At 41.9% G+C, this 20,540-nt stretch overlaps 1 protein-coding gene across 9 annotated transcripts in view; it reads left to right on the forward strand.

Annotated features, from left to right (window-relative positions):
* Window positions 1-20,540, forward strand: part of PSD3 (pleckstrin and Sec7 domain containing 3) — a 475,326-nt gene that overhangs the window by 334,464 nt on the left and 120,322 nt on the right. For all 9 annotated transcript variants that reach the window (XR_010658389.1, XM_065901506.1, XM_065901507.1 and 6 more), the window contains one exon: window positions 18,157-18,200. Coding sequence is in view for 8 of the 9 variants with exons in the window: in XM_065901506.1 (XP_065757578.1) it covers window positions 18,157-18,200 (44 nt within the window). In the remaining variant the exon portion in view is untranslated. The remainder of the gene's footprint in view (window positions 1-18,156; window positions 18,201-20,540) is intronic.

Raw genomic sequence — 20,540 nt, forward strand, 5'->3', positions numbered from 1 at the left:
TCGCCATAAACCCTACTAAAATGACAGTAGAACTGGTAAATCTTCACGGCCACAGGGAATAAAGCAGATTCTCTCAAGAGTCAACAAAATTCAAAGGATGTGGAGCAGATAGACTTGTTAACTGCAGTGAGAACTAAAACTCACTCGGGGCCTGCAGACCTGGAATCCCCATAGGACACAAGGAAGGCATAGGGATCAGAGTCACTTCTGAGGGCAGTGGTTCAAATAGAAGGATCCCTTTAAATCATCCAAAATTAGTAACTAGACCCTCTAGACACCTCTTGCATCTTTGGAGAGCCTAATGACCATATTCCCCATCTTCTGAGGCTCTTCTCTGAGACTCTGGGCTTAGGAAATTGGGCTCAGTTGGGCTCTGGAATCACTGCAGATGGTGACTTCTGCAGCCATGAAATTAAAAGACACTTGCTCCTTCGAAGAAAAGCTATGATCCACCTAGATAGCATATTAAAAATCTAGATAGCATATTAAAAAGCAGAGACATTACTTTGCCAAAAAAAGACTGTCTAGTCAAAGCTATGTTTTTTCCAGTAGTCGTGTATAGTTGTGAGAGTTGGACCATAAAGAAAGCTGAATGCTGAAGAATTGATGCTTTTGAACTATGGTGTTGGAGAAGACTCTTGAGAGTCCCTTGGACTGCAAGGAGATTCAACCAGTCCATCCTAAAGGAAATCAGTCCTGGATATTCATTGGAAAGACTGATGCTGAAGCTGAAACTCCAATACTTTGGCCACCTGATGGGAAGAACTGACTCATTGGAAAAGACCCTGGTGCTGGGAAGGATTGAAGGTGGGAGTCAAAGGGGACGACAGAGGATGAGATGGTTGGATGGCATCACTGACTCGATGGGCGTGAGTTTGAGCAAGCTCTGGGAGTTAGTGGTGGACAGGGAGGCCTAGCACGCTGCGGTCCATGGGGTTGCAAAGAGTCGGACACGACTGAGCGACTGAACTGAACTGAGGCCAGCCGTGGGATTCCCACACTGAAAGGAGGAGGGTTAAGTGAAAAGTACACACATTTCACAAAGCGCAGTGTCTTCCTTCTCACCCGTGTTACTTGAAGTTACTTGAAAAAGAGAAGGCCTGGTGACTAGCACTCAGGAAATGTGGTGGCAGAGAGACAGAGGGGGCCCCTGGGTGATGGTAAGGGAAGCCCAGAACAGCAGCTTGCGGAGACAGACAGCCTCCGGGTGAGCCTGGAATGCAGACTGGAGGGGCCCCAGGATACTCCCAGCAGGGCCGCTCCAGTCTAAACTGGTGGGTTTCTGTCTCCTGCAGAGCTGTTGTACTACAGCTGCATGGAAAGGAGATTCCTCTAGGCTCTTAGAAAATGAAGTCAACCACAACAGCAAAATGAAGTGGGTGATCATTAACTTCAGGAAAACCAAGCAGTTCACAAAGAAGCACCTGGAGCCAAGTGCATGCGTAGCTCCAGAGTGAGTTGCATCTGCTTGGTCATAACAAGGTGGGCTCTGAAAATCGGTATACCTCTAAATTGTGATTGTGGTATTATGTTAGTGGGAGGATTGGGGATGGAGTGGGGAGGAAGAATGTACTGTGAGAGAGTGTGTGAGTGGGACAGAGAGCAGAGAGCTAAATAGCTCTTTTCCAGAGTTCCAACGTTGAAAGTCAGTAGTTCATATTGAAAATAGAAAAACATAAAAGGAATTGAAAGAGGCTAGCCCTGGGTAACAAAAATCTAAAGTAAATAAAGGATTTTTGTTCATTACATGTTGTTGTTCAGTCACCAAGTCATGCCCAACTCTTTGTGACCCCGTGAGCTGAAGCATGGCAGTACTCCCTGTCCTTCACTATCTCCTGGAGTTTGCCCAAGTTCACGTCTGTTGAATCGGTGATGCCATCCAACCATCTCATCCTCTGCCACCCTCTTCTCTTTTTGCCTTCAATCTTTTCCAGCATCAGAGTCTTTTCCAATGAGTCAGCTCTTCACATCAGGCGGCCAAAGTATTGGAGTTTCAGCTTCAACAACAGTCCTTCCAATGAATATTCAGGGTTGATTTCCTTTAAGATGGACTGATTACATTCATTGCATGCCTTTTGGTAATTTTGATTATGAAAATGATAAAAGTTTGAAAATGAACAAGTGAAATAGACAGCATATGTAAGTACACATGAGACTGGAATGGTTTTCATTGACTAAAATGATTTATGTATCTTACCTTTGTCTTAAGCAAATACCAAATAACAGGGACTTTGTTTTTTGAAAAATAACATCTTTCCCTAGAAACTATATTCTCGCAGTTATAGGTCTGGACCATGTTCTGCTGGTTGCTGCCAGAGTTTTCACTCTATAGTGGAAATGTTAAAAATACAGTCCTTTCTTTGGAAACAGTGCATTGTCTTGAGGTTGTCCTTGTTACTTATTTTTATGGAATAATTTCCTTAGAAGATGTGTTTTGTTTTAATGAAAATTCTGCAGTTCTAGGTGGGTTTCCAAACCTCTTTTGAAAATTTTCCTCTTCATGAAATCCCAAAGCCTGGTAGCCAGTACATTAGATTATTTAATTTGCCTGTATTGATTGTTTTGGATGAAATCTATTTCCATTTGGTTTGTCTTCATTACTTTGTCTAATGCATGGAAATGACAGAGAACAAATGCCATGCCTGGGATTCTATCTAAATGTCACAGTCCCCTAGGGATCATTTTTACAAGCCAGTTATAAAAAGAACTCTCCATGTTACTCAGCAGTTTTTAAACTGCATACATTAACTTTATCACCATGTCCATAATCATTAAATATAATTGATCATTTTCTCAAGTGTTTAAAAACATACTACATGTAATACACGAGGTCACTTAGAATTTATATTTTCTTTATGTTCGAAAATGATGAAGCTTCCTGCACTATGGTGTGTGCCTGCCACTTGCCAAAAAGTAAGGCTCACCAGCAAGAGCGTCCAACAGCAGATCTGGCCAGTACCATCCAGAATCCTCTTTGAAAATATTCATCATTACATTTTTTCAAAAGCATGGCTTGGCTATCCAAAATCCAGACAAATTTTTGAGAAGTGAATCAGAAGATTAGTTCAGTTCAGTTCAGTTCAGTCACTCAGTCATGTCCAACTCTTTGCAACCCCATGAACTGCAGCACGCCAGGCCTCCCTGTCCATCACCAACTCCTGGAGTCTACCCAAACCCATGTCCATTGAGTCGGTGATGCCACCCAACCATCTTATCCTCTGTTGTCCCCTTCTCCTCCTGCCCCCAATCCCTCCCAGCATCAGAGTCTTTTCAAATGAGTCAGCTCTTCGTATCAGGTGGCTAAAGTATTGGAGTTTCAGCTTCAGCATCAGCCCTTCCAATGAACATCCAGGACTGATCTCCTTTTGGATGGACTGGTTGGATTTCCTTGCAGTCCAAGGGACTCTCAAGAGTCTTCTCCAACACCACAGTTCAAAAGCATCAATACTTCAGTGCTCAGCTTTCTTTATAGTCCAACTGTCACATCCATACATGACAACTGTAAAAACTATAGCCTTGACTAGACGGACCTTTGTTGACAAAGTTATGTCTCTGTTTTTTAATATGCTATCTAGGTTGTTCATCACTTTCCTTCCAAGGAGTAAGCATCTTTTAATTTCATGGCTGCAATCACCATCTGCAGTGATTCTGGAGCACAAAAAAATAAAGTCTGCCACTGTTTCCACTGTGTCCCCATCTATTTGCCATGAAGTGATGGGACTGGGTGCCATGATCTTAGTTTTCTGAATGTTGAGCTTTAAGCCAACTTTTTCACTCTCCCCTTTCACTTTCATCAAGAGGCTTTTTAGTTCTTCTTCACTTTCTGCCATAAGGGTGGTGTCATCTGCATATCTGAGGTTATTGATATTTCTCCCAGCAATCTTAATTCCAGCTTGTGTTTCTTCCAGCCCAGTTAGAATATAAGAATTAAAGCAAAATCAGGAGATGGCTGTGAAGGCAATGAATTTGTCAATCATGGTACTTAAACAGATCAGAGTTTAGTTATAGATGCTGAAGAATACTTCAGATATTAACCTAAACTCTTATGAAAGAAGGTAGTGATTTACTAAGACTATCATTACATTAACTCTTTGCAAGCTATCAGGCTTTAAGGATTGCTACATTAAATCACACCTACCTAATGTTTCTGGACATTAGTTTTTATGGTTTTTTTAACTTTTTATTTTGTATTGGGATATAGCTGATTAACAATGTTACGATACTTTCAGGTGAAGAGTGAAGGGATTCAGCAGTACATTAGGGGGAAGGGATAGTTAGGGGGGTTGGGATGGACATGTATGTACTGCTGTGTTTTAAATGGATACACAGCAAGGACCTATACTATAGCACATGGAACTCCAATCAATGTTATGTGGCAGCTTGGAGGGGAGGCTGGGGGAGAAAGAACACTAGTTTTTAATGCCCACATTGGTTTGAAGATGAGGATCTATTCAGAATATATAGTATAATCTTTCCATTTGGACTTCAGTGAACTCTGCTTGTGATACAGGTCCTCTTCCCAGCAGGGTTTTCATGTAGTCACAGCAAGTCCATCTTCGGAAGGACACGAGTGTAAAACTGTGAATAAAAACTTGGGCTCTGGAGGCAGATAATCCTCCGTGTGAGTTCCCACTTTACCGCCAGAACTCTTTCACTGTGGAGAATTGCCAGAGTCAGCAAATAGAAAATAGTGAGCAAATAGAAAATATGAAATGCTCAATTAAACTTGAATTTCAGATAAGTAATAAATAATGTTTAGTATATGTGTGTGTGTATACACACACAGATGCATATGCTACTGCTGCTGCTGCTAAGTCGCTTCAGTCGTGTCCGACTCTGTGCGACCCCATAGACAGCAACCCACCAGGCTCCCCCGTCCCTGGGATTCTCCAGGCAAGAACACTGGAGTGGGTTGCCATTTCCTTCTCCAATGCATGAAAGTGAAAAGTGAAAGTGAAGTCGCTCAGTCATGTCCAACTCTTAGTGACCCCATGGACTGCAGCCTACCAGGCTCCTCCGTCCATGGGATTTTCCAGGCAAGAGTACTGGAGTGGGGTGCCATTGCCTTCTCCATATATATATGTATATGCATACACACACACACATACACACACACACATATATATGCTGTATATGGTCAGTTGTGTCTGACTCTCCATGACTCCATGGACTCTAGTCCACCAGGCTCCTCTGTCCTTGGGATTTTCCAGGCAAGAATACTGGAGTGGGTTGCATTTTCTACTCCAGGGGATCTGCCCAACCCATGGATTGAACTTGCGTCTCCTGTGTCTCCTGCATTGGCAGGCGGATTCTTTACCACTACCGCCACCTGGGATGTCTCATGCAAAGTGTGGGGACAGACTTAGGCTTGAAGAAAGTAAGTCGTTGTTTATCTGAAGTTCACGTGTAACTGGCATCCTGCATTTGATCTGGCAACCTGCAGCTGGCGGCAGTGCGCCCACTCTAGAGCGTTGATATTGCTGAAATGGAGTGAATCAGACTTTTCACAGGTTGCAGGGAGTTAAATAGTAACGTAAGTGCTCAGCATGTCACAGCTCAATAAATGTCATCTGTCTGGATGGTGTCCTCTCGCTTGCCAGACACCCAGCCTGGCACGTCTGAAGCAGCACTGGCACTGCAAAGCGGTGTTTGCCATCCAGACTGGAGTTCTCTTGGGAAGAGAGTCTTCTAGCCTGAGTGGTCAGAGATGTGTACCCCTGTTGTTCTACGTTTTGCAAAAAGAATTATATAACTGAGGCTAGTTCCTCTGCCCTGAAGTGGAGACAGGAAATGAAAGCCTAGATTTTTCAGGGGAAGAAAAAGGTCAAGGATAAAATTTTAAAGGCTTTGGAATTATGTTTTGGAAAAAACTTAAAAGACTTTACAACCTCCCACCTAATAACACTGTCTTTACCCTCTCTGCTCCCCCCGCATCTGTAAAGTGGGAATAAAACCCCTGGGTGGTAGTAAAGAGTGAACAGCGTAATGCAGTGCACAGGTCCCAGCCCTTGGTAACACGCTCAGTAAACATTGGTTTTTGGCATATCTGTCTGTGATATCAACTTGCCGATTTGGTCAGAGGAAGTGATCTCCCCAGGCCCCGCGTGTCCGGGGTGGGAAGTGGACCGATGGACTCCAGGTCCTTACTCTGTGTTCTGTGAAGCTGAGTCGGACAGGCACCAGCTACGTGTAGCCACGTCCCTTTCACTTACGTGTCACTTTACGAAGTGCAGTTGTTTTCATGCTGATGGTTTCATTTCGTCCTCGTGATTCTGTGAAGTAGATTGTCGCTGTCTTATTTTCACAGATGAAGCAACCAAAGCCCTCAAGTCACACAGCTGATGGAAGGGCCGGTTTGATGCAGTGCCCCGGTTCTGGGCCGTTGTCCCTTGCTCTGCGCTTAGCCTCCCATCATAATCACGGCGTCAGGGTCATCACCACCAAGCTCTTGTCGTCTCAACACCTGTTCTTCAAACACACGCTGTGGTCAAGACAATCCATGAGGCCTTTCGGGGACTAAAGAGAGGCAGAGGCTTGATCACATGTGCAAGGAGTACAAAATATAGTATCATCTAGATTTTTCCTCTTCATGTATCAGAGCCTTGTTGTGGCGAAGGGGCTTGCATAACACAGTGAAGATATGAGCCATGCCATGCAGGCCCACCCAGTCGGACGGGTCATAGTGAAGAGTCCTAACAAAACGTGGTCTGCTGGAGAAGGAAATGGCAACCCACTCCAGCATTCTTGCCTGGAGAATCCCATGGACAGTATGAAAAGGCAGAAAGACCCAACACGGGAAGAGGAGTCCCCCAGGTTGGAAGGTGTCCAGGATGCTACTGGGGAAGAGCAGAGGGCAATTACTAGTGGCCCCAGTAAGAACGGAGCGGCTGGGCCGAAGCGGCACCAGTGCTCAGGTGTGGGTGTGTCCGGTGGTGGAAGTAAAGTCCAATGCCATAAAGAACGGTATTGCATAGGAACCTGAAATATTAGGTCCATGAATCAAGGTAAATTGGACGTGGTCAAACACCGGAGATGGCAAGATTGAACATCAACATCTAAGTGAACTAAAATGGACAGGAATGGGCGAATTTAATTCAGATGACCATTACATCTACTACTGTGGGCAAGAATGGAATAGCCCTCATAATCTGATGCTAAAGCCAAAGCTCCAATACCTTGACCACCTGATGCTCACTCATTGGAAAAGACCCTGAGGCTGGGAAAGACTGAGGACAGGAGGAGAAGGGGGCGACAGAGGATGAGATGGTTAGATGGCATCACTGACTCAGTGGACATGAATTTGAGCAAATTCTGGGAAATAATGGAGGACATAGGATCTTGGCATGCTGCAGTCCATGGGGTTGCAAAGAGTCAGATATGACGTAGCAACTGAGCAACAACTAGGTTTTTAGTTGAAGAAGTAAAGCATTCATGGTGCATTCAAATAGCACAGCAGCTTATTCACTGAAAATTCTCTCTCCCGCCTTGTTCCCCCAGTTTTCTTCTACAGAGGAGATCGCAGGCAGTGGTTTCTTCTGTGTCTTTTCAGAAACACTGTGAGAGCAAATATGTATACATTTTTTCCACAAACTGGGAGCATAGCAAACAGACTATTTTTTTCCTTTAACAATATATTCTAATATACCTACCCTATTTTTAGCTTAAACAACTTAAATACTGATGGATAGCAGTCTATCTCTGGTGCCCCCGTTGAAACTGTCTCACCCAGTTTGTTATTTGTGCTTGAGGTGTGTGAAAACGGGCCATGCTACTCTCGCAGTTTAGGGAGACGGTCGGAAGCACCCCCGGTCTGCATGCCGGCCCGACACCAGCAGGCTCAGCAGGCAGCCCAGCCTCACTGCAGCCCCTGTTGCTTTGTTCAGTCCTTCCCCCATTCCGTGCCCGGCGTGACCTTTAAGTGCGTGCATTAGAGCAGTCAGCCTCCTGCTGAAATCCTCCAGTGGTTGCCCAGCACACGCGGAAATGACCCTTGTTTTCTGGCCGAAAGCCGCGTGCGACCTGACACCGCTTTGCCCACAGCACTACCCCCGGCTGGCACGATGCCCTGGCCACGCGGGCGTCCTTGGCCCTCAGACCCCACCGGCTCAGCAACGCCAGAGCGCCCTCCCTGCGTCTCCCCACGACTGCCCTGCCTCTCACACCCTCGGTCTCCTTGCAGGGAGGCTTTCTTAGCTATCTCCTCTAAAGCTACTTTTTGAGTTACCTTATGGTAATTACCTTGTAATTATCTGGCAACCTCCCAGAAAATGAGAGAACCATTTTTTATCTTTTTGTTTTCATATTCTTCTCTGTTTCTACCCTCACCGGATCTAAGTTCTCTGCCTGCGTTCTTCACACCAGGCTTCAGTACCTGTGTTAATATCTGATGACCTGGCCGCCTGACAGGTAGTAGAGACTCAGCTGACTTGAATACACGAGTGAATGAGTACATAACTATTTTCCTTTTTCAAGATGAATGCTCCTTAGAAAAAAAATCCTGGTTGCATATCTGTTTTATTTGTTTTTTTCAAAACTTTCTGACCATACCACAAGGCATGTGGGATCTTAGTTCCCAGCCAGGGATCAAATCTGAGCCCTCTGCATTGGAAGCGTGGATTCTTAACCACCGGACCATCAGGAAGTCCCAAGTGAATAGTTTTAAGAGATTTATTTATGCAAGATCATCACCAGTGTTACAACTGTTATGCTATGTTCTGCTATTCATGTGGCAAACAAGAACTGGTCTTCTAATAGTTATAAAAAGTACAATTCTGTGTAAGTCCCTATAGTACATACACTATATATAGTGTATATACAACACTATTATAGAAAAAAATGCAATCTTATCATTGTCTAGCAGTTGTAAAAAAAAATACTTTCCGCTGACCTACCAGCACTTGTTAGGATAAAATGTTTGTCGTGGTTACTGTACCCTGGAGGCCTACAGTAAGTTCAGGTCAAGCAGGCACGACCCCGGGCAGGTGACGACACAGATGACAGACGCAAGGCGGGTCAGAGGAGGTGGGAGGGCTGACCGTCAGCACAGGTGTGCTGCAAACTAAGTTTTCTCAGCTAAGAATGTAGGCTCATGGATATCTTTCCTGGTGAAAACATCACTTTTAAATGAACTGAATACCAAGTCCTGAGCTAGTATAACTGAAAGTAAAAGGCTATGGAATGAAAGAATGTGAATAGCATTGTTTTTAAGTTGGTAAACTGTAACATCTAGTAAGGTTTTAACAACAAAGCATCTATCGAAGTTGTAAAACATATTTCTCAGTCAGTTTATATTCACCTAAAACATACATGTATACTGCCTATATTCTATGCTGTAATATGTATGTATCTGTCAGGATTGCATTGTGATTGGGGCAGGTACAAGCACAGACTGGCTTCAGACAGGTCTGGCTTCAGACCCCAGCTCTGCTGTGTGATCTTTGACAGGGTTACTTAACTGTTACATTTCAAAAAGTAGGGATAATAATACCGCATTAATACAGTCGCTGTGAGATTAGATGGAAGCAGCTCTCTTAGCTCGGTGCCTCCCGAAACACGGCCTCATAGACAGCTGTGTTGTTATCATCACCGGGGCACCAGTACTGAGAAATGGCTTGAACATTATCACAGAGGTACAGAAATCTCACCAAGGGAAGGATCACATATGTCAGTTTCCAGTCACAAACCAGGGCGTGTTGCTGTGTCTGTTCTCTCTCTAGGACTCCCATTGTTCCTTCCCTGCAGTTTTCTAATAATTTCATTGCTATCCTAATCTCAGCCCCGATGGCCTGCCGGATGACACATGTATAATTTATGCTTCTAGCTACTTCTGAAAACCAGAAGTATAACCAGAGCCAGCCACAGTGAACCCACGTGCCCACCTGGGTGAAGCCGGGCTACAGCTGGGAGTCCGCTGCCCCTCGGGGTGTCTCTCCCTGGCTCCTGCACTCATCCCTGTGACCTGCTCACTGATGAGGTTTAGTCAGGTTTTGATATTGGACCAGCATTTAGACTTGATATTCAAATTAACTCATTAGGATATGTTCACAGGTATGTTCTTAAATTGAGGTGTGACTGACATATCATGTTACGTTAGTTTCAGAACTGCAACATAATGATTTGACCTTTATATACATCATGAAATGATCACTGTTATAACTCTAGTTAAAAACCCATCACCTTAGTTAGCAAAATTTTTTTTTCTTGTAATGAGGACTTTTAAAATCTACTCTGTTAATAAGCTTTCGAATATTCAATACAGTATTATTAACTCTAGTCACCATGCTGCACATACATCCTCATAACATTTATGTTATGACTGGAAGGTTGTACCTTTTAACCCACTTTGCTCATTTCTCCCAGTCCGCCATCCCTACCCACACTTTGGCCAATCCTACCCATCTTTTCTCTGTATGAACTTGCGGGTTTTGTGTGGTTTTGTTTTGTTTTAGTTTCCACGTATATAATATCACATGATAGTCATCCTTCTGACTCATTTCACTTAGAATAATAGAAAGTTCATCCATCTTGTTGCACATGGTGAGATTTCATTTTTTATGGATGAATTATTTTCTGGTGTGTGTTTGTGTGTGTGTGTGTGTGTGTGTGTGTGTGTGTATGGTTTTCCAGGTGGCTCAGTGATAAAGAAGCCATCTGCCATCACAGGAGACACAGGAGACATGGATTCAATCCCTGGGTCAGAAAGATCCCCTGGAGTAGGAAATGGCAACCCACTCCAGTATTCTTGCCTGCAAAATTCCATGGACAGAGGAGCCTGGCAGACTGCAGTCCATGGGGTCATAAAGAGTCAGACATGGCAGAGCACACACATGCACGCACGCACACACACACACACACACACACACACACACATATAGGGAAAGAGAGAGAGAGTAGTTTTTATCCATTCATGGGCATGTACATTGTTTCTATATCTCAATATTATAAATATTATAAATAATGCTGCAGTACACATAGGGTCCATACATCTTCTCAATATAAGTTATAATTAGTGTTTTTGTTTCCTTCGATAAATACCAAGACATGGAATTGCAGGATCATCTGACAGTTCTAGTTTTAATTTTTCTCAGAAACTCCATACTGTTTTCCATAGTGGCTGCCTCAGTTTACATTCCCACCAACAGTGCACAAAGGTTCCCCTTTCTCTTGTTATTTCTTTTCTTTTGATAACAGCCATTCTGACACATCTGAAGTGATGTCTCACTCTGGTTCTGATTTGCATTTCCTTGATGATTAGTGATACTGAGTATATTTTCATTTTTTAAATTTTCATTTGCCTGTTGGCCATCTCTATGTCTTCTTTGAAAAAAAAAAAAGTCTATTCAGATCCCCTGCCCATATTTTAACTGAATTCTTTGTTTCTTTGTGATCGAATTGTGTGAATTCATGGTATATTTTAGATACTGACTCCTTATCGGACATATGGTTGGCAAATATTTTCTCCCATTCAGTACATTGCTTTTTCGTTTTGATGACTTCATTTGCTGTGCAGAAGCACATTTTAGTTTGAGCAATCTCCCTGATTTGCTTTGTTGCCTTTACTTTTTGTGTCAAATATAAAAATTCATCACCAAGACCAACATCTAGGAGTCACTGCCTGTGTTTTCTTCTAGGAGTGTTATGGTTTTAGGTCTTACGTTCAGCTCTTTAATCCAGCATGAGTTAAATTCTGCATCTGGTGTAGACAATTGTCCAGTTCCACTCTTGTGCACGTGGCTGTCCAGTTGCCCTAACACCATTTGTTGAAGAGACCGCCCTGGCCCCTTTGTATGGTCAGGGCTCCTTTGTCACAGGCCAGCTGACCATATGTGGGGGCTTGGTCTGGCTGTCTGTCCTGCGCCATTGACCGGGATGTCTGTGTTTTGTGTCTCTGTCGTACTGTTTTGATTACTGTAGCTTTGTAATATACTTTGAAATCAGGGGACATAATGCCTCTGACTTTTTTGTCCTTTCTCAAAATTGCTTTTGCTACTTGGGGTCTTTTGCAGTTCCACACAAAGTCTAGGACTGTTTTTTCTATTTCTGTGAAAAATGCCACTGGAATTTTGATAGATAGTGCATTGAATCTGTAGATTGCTTTGGGTATTATAGCACATTTTAATGGTAGTCACCCTTCTAATCCATGAATACAGACAGTCTTTCAATTTATTTGGTCATCTTCAATTCTTTTCATGAGTTTCTTATAGTACAGGTTTTTCACTTCCTTCATTAAATGTATTCCTAGACATTTTATTCTTAAAGATGAAATTACAAATGGGATTGCTGTTTTCATTTTTCTTTCCGATAGTTCATTGTTAGTGTTTAGAAATCAACAGATTTTTGTATATTGATTTTATATCCTGCAACTTTATTGAATTTTTAAGCTAGTTTTAAAAATTTAACTAGTTTTTTTTTTTTGTAGAGTCTAAGGTTTTCTATATATAATATCATGTTATCTCCAAGTAGTGACAGTTTTACATCTTTTCTGGTTTAAATTCCTTTTATTTCCTTCTCTTGGCTAATTTCTCTGGCCAGGAATTCCAATATGATGTTGAATAAAAACAGTAAAAGTGGACATCCTTGTCTTGTTCCTGATATTAGAACAAAAGCTTTCAGTTTTCTAATGTAAATTGTTGCAACCGCTATGGGTATTAGCTGTGGGATTATCATATATGGCTGTGTTTTGTTGAGGGATATGTTTACAGTATTAACAGGGGGAATTATTTCTACTTAAATTTTTGCTATCCAGGGAGTTTAGTACAAATAATGAATCATTATGCTGTATACTTAACCTGATGTTGTGTCAATTATGTTGTTGTTCAGTCACTGTAATGTCCGACTCTGTGACCCCATGGACTGTAACACACCCAACTCCTCTCTTCTCCATTACCTCCCAGGGTTTGCTCAGATTCATGTCTGTTGAGATGGTGATGCTATCTGACCATCTCATCCTCTGCTGCCCCCTTATCCTCTTGCCTTCAATCTTTCCCAGCATCAGGGTCTTTTCCAGTGAGTTGGCTCTTCACATCAGTTGGCCAAAGTATTGGAGCTTTAGCTTCAGCATCAGTCCTTCCAGTGAATATTCAGGACTGATTTCCTTCAGGATGGACTGATTTTATCTCCTTGCAGTCCAGCAGACTCTCAAGAGTCTTCTCCAACAACACAATTCAAAAGCATCAATTTTTCAGCGCTCAGCCTTCCTTATGGTCCATCTCTCACATCTGTACATGCCTACCAGAGAAACCATAGCTTTGACTATACAGACCTTTGTCAGCAGATTGATGTCTCTGCTTTTTAATACGCTGTCTAGGTTTGGCAATTATGCCTCGATTTTAAAAAATGAAACTTAGTGGCTATTTTGTGTTTAAATACATTTATACTTTGAATAATGTTATTCAACCTTCCTTAAGACACAGCAGCCATATATATAACTGAAATACTTTGCTATACACCTGAAGCTAACACAATATTGTGCACTCACTATATTCCAAGAGAAAATAAAAGTTAAATTTAAGAAAATAAAAAGACACAGCAGAGAGTCAAGTGGAAGGTAATCTTAAGATGTAGAAAAGACATTTTAGGAGGAATGTGCTCTGTGTAAATAATCATGACACCTTATTGACCAATTCTACCCTCAGAATAAATGAAAAAAAAATACATGTGTGTATGTATTTGTGTATGTATGTAAGGGTTTGGAGTATTGTGTCAGCATAAATGATAATTAGAAGTTTCGTCTTCATTCACTTTCAGGTTTGGTTTAGTACACCTCCAGAGCTGCTCACCAAATCTTGTAGGAGGTGTGCATGTTTAGTATTATCATTGGCTGCATTCCCCCTCCTTTTGGTGATAATAAAGTTTGATCGGGGTAGGTGAGTGTTGGATGCATTTTCAAAACAAATTTTCCTTTAGTAATCAATTATAAAGCATTAAAAAGATTCAGGAAAATTCCTTTGTAATTTTGTCATTGAAAAGAATAAGGATTAGATTTGTTGCATTATATATATGTGTACATATGTATATACACATATTCACATACAAAGAGGATTTTGGCTTCTGGTATAACAGGTTTGTTGAATTTTACAAGATCCTCTGTAATAAATTTTTTGTGTGTGATGTACAGCTGACAGATTTAACAAGAATATTCCAATTTGAAACTGAGTTATCTCTTCAAGCAAAATATTCTCAAAGCAAAACATTTGGAAAGGTTGATCTAGGGCAGAATTGAATCTATTTGACATTTTATAGTTGCCTAGGTATCATTTTCTACCTCTATAAATAGATAGTTTTTTATCTCTAACAATTGTTAAATTTCTCTGGTTAGTATTGTATGTGTTAGTATATAAAGAACCATTAATGATCTGTCTCTTCTCAAAAACCTACTATTACCTGTGGGTTCAAGGCTGCTCTTACAAGTAATAGAATCTACTTAAGGACACTTAGAGCAAGAGTCTCCTGAGGCTGGAGCTAGACATTGACCCTGAACTTCTGAATGTGCAGCCTCAAGAGACATTAACTATATAATAGGTTGTCCTACTTCTTCAGTAAATTAGAGTTCTTTGAAAAGAGCATTCAATTTACAATACGGTCTCTGTGCCTTGATTTACCCCTTATTTTCTTCTGCTATTTTACCATTTTTATATTTGATGACATGATAATTTCTGTATGATGTCCTGATAATAATGAAATATGTCCTACATTTTATTAGCTAGCCAGTAGTTAAACTGACCAGTCACACTGAAGAAATCTTGTAGAGTCCGTCAAGACGTGACTAAAGATCCTCGTATTGCATCTTAAGTAACGTAAAATCTGTAACCAAGCATCTTTGTCCTGAATTGCAGCGAGTTTTGCTAGAAAGGGGATTTACTACCCGTGTGCAGTCTTTCTGATTACACACATGTAGACTGCCTCCCCACTCGGGCCAGACGTGTTAAAAGGCAGAAAATAATCTACGAGGCAGTTCTGCTCTGCTCTGCTGTGCCACCCGGGGAACATTCTGACCCTGCCATTTCCTCATTTGGAAGATGAGTCATTTGATAACATCTCATCCCCCTTTTCCCATCTTAAAGTAAATGAGATGAGTCCAATAAGCCCAAATCTCTCTTTTAAAAAAAAAGTTCCTCTCTCGCTGTTTGCAGATGACATGATCCTCTACATAGAAAACCCTAAAGACTCTTCCAGAAAATTATTAGAGCTAATCAATGAATATAGTAAAGTTGCAGGATATAAAATTAACACACAGAAATCCCTTGCATTCCTATACACTAACAATGAAAAAACAGAAAGAGGAATTAAGGAAACAATACCATTCACCATTGCAACAAAAAGAATAAAATACTTAGGAGTATATCTACCTAAAGAAACAAAAGACCTATACATAGAAAACTATAAAACACTGATGAAAGAAATCAAAGAGGACACAAACAGATGGAGAAACATACCGTGCTCATGGATTGGAAGAATCAATATTATCAAAATGGCTATTCTACCCAAAGCAATCTATAGATTCAATGCAATCCCTATCAAGTTACCAACGGTATTTTTCACAGAACTAGAACAAATAATTTCACAATTTGTATGGAAATACAAAAAACCTCGAATAGCCAAAGTAATCTTGAGAAAGAAGAATGGAACTGGAGGAATCAACCTGCCTGACTTCAGACTCTACTACAAAGCCACAGTCATCAAGACAGTATGGTACTGGCACAAAGACAGAAATATAGATCAATGGAATAGAATAGAAAGCCCAGAGATAAATCCACGAACATATGGACACCTCATCTTTGACAAAGGAGGCAAGGATATACAATGGAAAAAAGACAATCTCTTTAACAAGTGGTGCTGGGAAAACTGGTCAACCACTTGTAAAAGAATGAAACTAGAACACTTTCTAACACCATACACAAAAATAAACTCAAAATGGATTAAAGATCTAAATGTAAGACCAGAAACTATAAAACTCCTAGAGGAGAACATAGGCAAAACACTCTCTGACATAAATCACAGCAAGATCTTCTATGACCCACCTCCCAGAATATTGGAAATAAAAGCAAAAATAAACAAATGGGACCTAATGAAAATTAAAAGCTTTTGCACAACAAAGGAAACTGTAAGTAAGGTGAAAAGACAGCCCTCAGATTGGGAGAAAATAATAACAAATGAGGAAACAGACAAAGGATTAATCTCAAAAATATACAAGCAACTCCTGAAGCTCAATTCCAGAAAAATAAACGACCCAATCAAAAAATGGGCCAAAGAACTAAACAGACATTTCTCCAAAGAAGACATACAGATGGCTAACAAACACATGAAAAGATGCTCAACATCACTCATCATCAGAGAAATGCAAATCAAAACCACAATGAGGTACCATTACACGCCAGTCAGGATGGCTGCTATCCAAAAGTCTACAAGCAATAAATGCTGGAGAGGGTGTGGAGAAAAGGGAACCCTCTTACACTGTTGGTGGGAATGCAAACTAGTACAGCCACTATGGAGAACAGTGTGGAGATTTCTTAAAAAACTGGAAATAGAACTGCCATATGACCCAGCAATACCACTTCTAGGCATACACACTGAGGAATCCAGATCTGAAAGAGACACGTGCACCCCAATGTTCATTGCAGCACTGTTTATAATAGCCAGGACATGGAAGCAACCCAGATGCCCATCAGCAGATGAATGGATAAGGAAGCTGTGGTACATATACACCATGGAATATTACTCAGCCGTTAAAGGAATTCATTTGAATCAGTTCTAATGAGATGGATGAAACTGGAGCCCATTATACAGAGTGAAGTAAGTCAGAAAGATAAAGAACATTACAGTATACTAACACATATATACGGAATTTAGATAGATGGTGGCGATAACCCTATATGCAAAACAGAAAAAGAGACACAGAAGTACAGAACAGACTTTTGAACTCTGGGGGAGAACGTGAGGGTGGGATGTTTTGAAAGAACAGCATGTATATTATCTGTGGTGAAACGGACCACCAGCCCAGGTGGGATACATGAGTCAGGTGCTCGGGCCTGGTGCACTGGGAGGACCCTGAGGAGTCGGGTGGGGAGGGAGGTGGGAGGGGGGAACGGGATGGGGAATACGTGTAACTATATGGCTGATTCATGTCAATGTATGACAAAACCCACTGAAATGTTGTAAAGTGATTGGCCTCCAACTAATAAAATAATATTTAAAAAAAAAAAAATAAAAAATAAAAAAAAAGTTCCAACTCCATCCATTCTGTTATTTTGCACATAGTCATCCCTTCTGCAGTGCAGTTTGCAGGTTTGGTTTTATGTCTTAGAGATGCACTTGTGTTTCCTTACATTATAAACATCTTACTCAGAATTAAGTAGCTAGAGGTGTGAGGTGGTTTTTTCTTAGGTTAGTTGTCCTAGTGGAACAACTTGATTACAAGAGTTTATGTGAGATACCGGAGCTGGGAGCCTGGTGAGGCGATCTTATGTGCTGTCTTGTCTGTGACATTGTTATTGTCAAGGCTCTAAGAGAACTTTCTGTCTCCCCCTCTACCACCTGACACACTTCAGGGTAACACTCACTAACTGTAAGGCAGAATTATGAGGTGAGACCAATGCAGGCTGCCTGAGTCATCGATACAGAAACTCTGAAATTACTCTGAGATATTTTCCATAATTGGGCTTCAGTCTCCCTTCCGTTTCTCTTGCTCATTACATTGTTATGAAACTGTTATATCTAGTCCATTAATGAAAAGGTATGAATTGGATCTTACGTAACATAAAATCTGTAACCAAGCATTCCAAAGGCAGTTTGGAAGTTGCCATTTCCAAAGTAGTGAAGCTATATGACCATATTTCGGATAAGAAAAACAGACTACGTGATGTAATCTTAGTTGGTCCTGTGTTTTTCTGTGGCAGAACGTAGCCCGGCGTTGTGTGTCGTAGTTAGGAAAGGCGTTTTCTGCTTCATGGGACGCCTCTGTGTATCTCTGAATGCTGCCTGCCTGTCTTTAGCTCACCCGTGTCTTCCTCATTTCCGAAGCACCAACGGGATGACCTGCGGGGGCCCTGGGAGAACCCTGGCTGGCTCAGTCAAGCCTCTCGGCTTTTGCCATTTGCTGAATTACAAATGTAGAACAGGATGAAGAGAGTAATTCCATCTTGTTTTCTCTCTTTCCAGGCTCTGTACAACTCGATCAAGAACGAGAAGCTCGAATGGGCAGTGTGAGTATGCTCTTGTTGGCCTGTTAGTAAATGGACAGCGTGCTCTTTTCTGACTGTCTTTGTGCCTCATCAGTGATCTGGAGAAGGGTTAGTTGCACAGCCAGTTCTCATTTCACACCACCAGTGTCTCATCTTCTCCGTGTAAGACACGTAAACCCTGAGTGTTCCATGTCTTTTTCTTGGTACCAGCATGCTCCTATTCTTATTTTAAACTGTTTGCTCTGCCTGTGTATAATTAGTTATCTTTTTATTTTAAAAAAAAAAAAGGCATTCAGAAAGAAAATACGAGTAAAGTAGGTAAAAAAATTCCACAATTTTTTCCAAAATCTAATACACATGCTGTGGGTACCATACACTTATTCTAATTATCTCCTTCTTATCGTTATAGATCAAGATTTTCTAATCCTATTTCCTACGACACTAGTTATAGCAGGATATTGATAGATAAGCTTTGAGGAGTATGGTACTTGTGTGTAATGAAGTCCGCATGAGAAGTCCATAGAAAGAGTAGCAACAGCAGGGAAGAAGTAGCGCTTCCTCAAAGATTTTGCGCAGCTGTGTAAGTTTAGACAAGAGCTATAGGAAAGGTGCTGCTGCAGGGTTTGTAGGATGACATTCACCTGCATAGGAGGAACCTTGATGCTCTTTTATTTTTATTAAAGTATGCGTGATGTGTCCAATATTACATAAATTACAAGTGCACAACATAGTGATTCAGGTTTAAAGGGTGTATTCCTTTCACAGCTGTTAAGTCCAGCTGCACCCCCATGTTGCACAGTGTATCCACGTAGCGTATTTCGTACCTGGCAGTTTGTGCCTCTGCATCTTCTCCCCTTGTATTGTCCCTCCCACCTTCCCTCTCCCCACCGGCTTGTTGTCTACGTCTGTGAATCTGCTTCCTTCTCGCTGCAGTTAGTCATTTGCTGTATGTTTTAGATTCCACATTTAAGTGGGATCACACAGTATTTGTCTTTCTCTCTCACTTGTCACTTAGCATACTGCCCTCGAGACCCATCCATGTTGCTGCAAATGGGAAATTTCATTCTGTATATGGCTGAGTAGTATTCCATTGTGTTTATACATCACATCTTCTCTATCCATTCGTTGGTTGATAGACACTTGGGTTGCTTCTTTGGGGTTTGACGTTGATTTTAGAGCCTTAGAAGAAATCAAATCTTAGAATTTTGGAATGCTCTAGCTGGAGGGAACTTAGAGTTCATTGGTTGTCCTAACTGGGTTCCATGGAGCCCAAGGATTCAGGGAGATGTTTAGGCACCTGCCTAGGTGATGTCAGTGAGGGGAAAGGGGAGTTTGACAGGGACCCAGTTCTACCGCCCACAAGCATCACACCTACTTCAAACAACCCAAGTACCCCCGTTTTTATCTTTTTAAAATAGATAGAGTTCTGCTGAATACTACTTTTTTCAAGTAATCTGTACTGAAGAAAAATTTTTTGAAAAGTACAGTCCAGTATTCCCATTTCATGTATTAGGTAAATGAAGCCAAGAAGCATTTATTAACAAATGCAGAGTCACAGAACTAGTGTAGGGACAAGGCTAGAATCTGCTTTTCTAGCAATCCTGGCTCCCCTTGGCAGTACCATGCTGCCTCACTTCTCTGTAGCCACACACTCTTTTTTATTATTATCATTTATTTTTTAATTGAAAGATAATTGTTTTATAATGCTGTATTGTTTTCTGCCATACATCAACATGAATCAGCCGTAGGTATACATATGTCTGGGCTTCCCTGGTAGCTCAGCTGGTAAAGAATCTGCCTGCAATGAAGAAGACCCCCGTTCAATTCCTGTGTTGGAAAGATCCCCTGGAGAAGGGATAGACTACCCTCTCCAGGATTCATGGGCTTCCCTGGTGGCTCAGATGGTAAAGAATCCACCTGCAAGGTGGGAGACCTGAGTCTGATCCCTGTGTTCGGAAGATCCTCTGGAGGAGGGCATGGCTACCCACTCCAGTGCCCTTGCCTGGAGAATCCCGTGGACGGAGGAGCCTGGCGGGCTGCAGTCCACGACCGAGCGACTCAGCCCAGCGCAGCACACACATGTGTCTCCTCCCTCCTGGGCCTCCCTCCCACCTCCCCCCATCCCACCCCATCCCACCCCTCTGGATCGCCACAGAGCACCAGTCTGAGCTCCCTGCGTCATGCAGCGAGTTCCCACTGGCCATCTGTGTTACATATAATGATGCATATGTTTCAGTGCTGCTCCCTCAACTCGCCCCACCCTCTCCTTCCCCACTCTGTCCACAGGTCTGTTCTCCCTGTCTGCATCTCCACTGCCGCCCTGCAGACAGGCCCATCAGTACCTTCTTTCTAGATTCCGTA

The sequence above is a fragment of the Muntiacus reevesi genome, chromosome 10 (assembly GCF_963930625.1).
Source record: "Muntiacus reevesi chromosome 10, mMunRee1.1, whole genome shotgun sequence".
Classification (NCBI taxonomy): domain Eukaryota; kingdom Metazoa; phylum Chordata; class Mammalia; order Artiodactyla; family Cervidae; genus Muntiacus; species Muntiacus reevesi.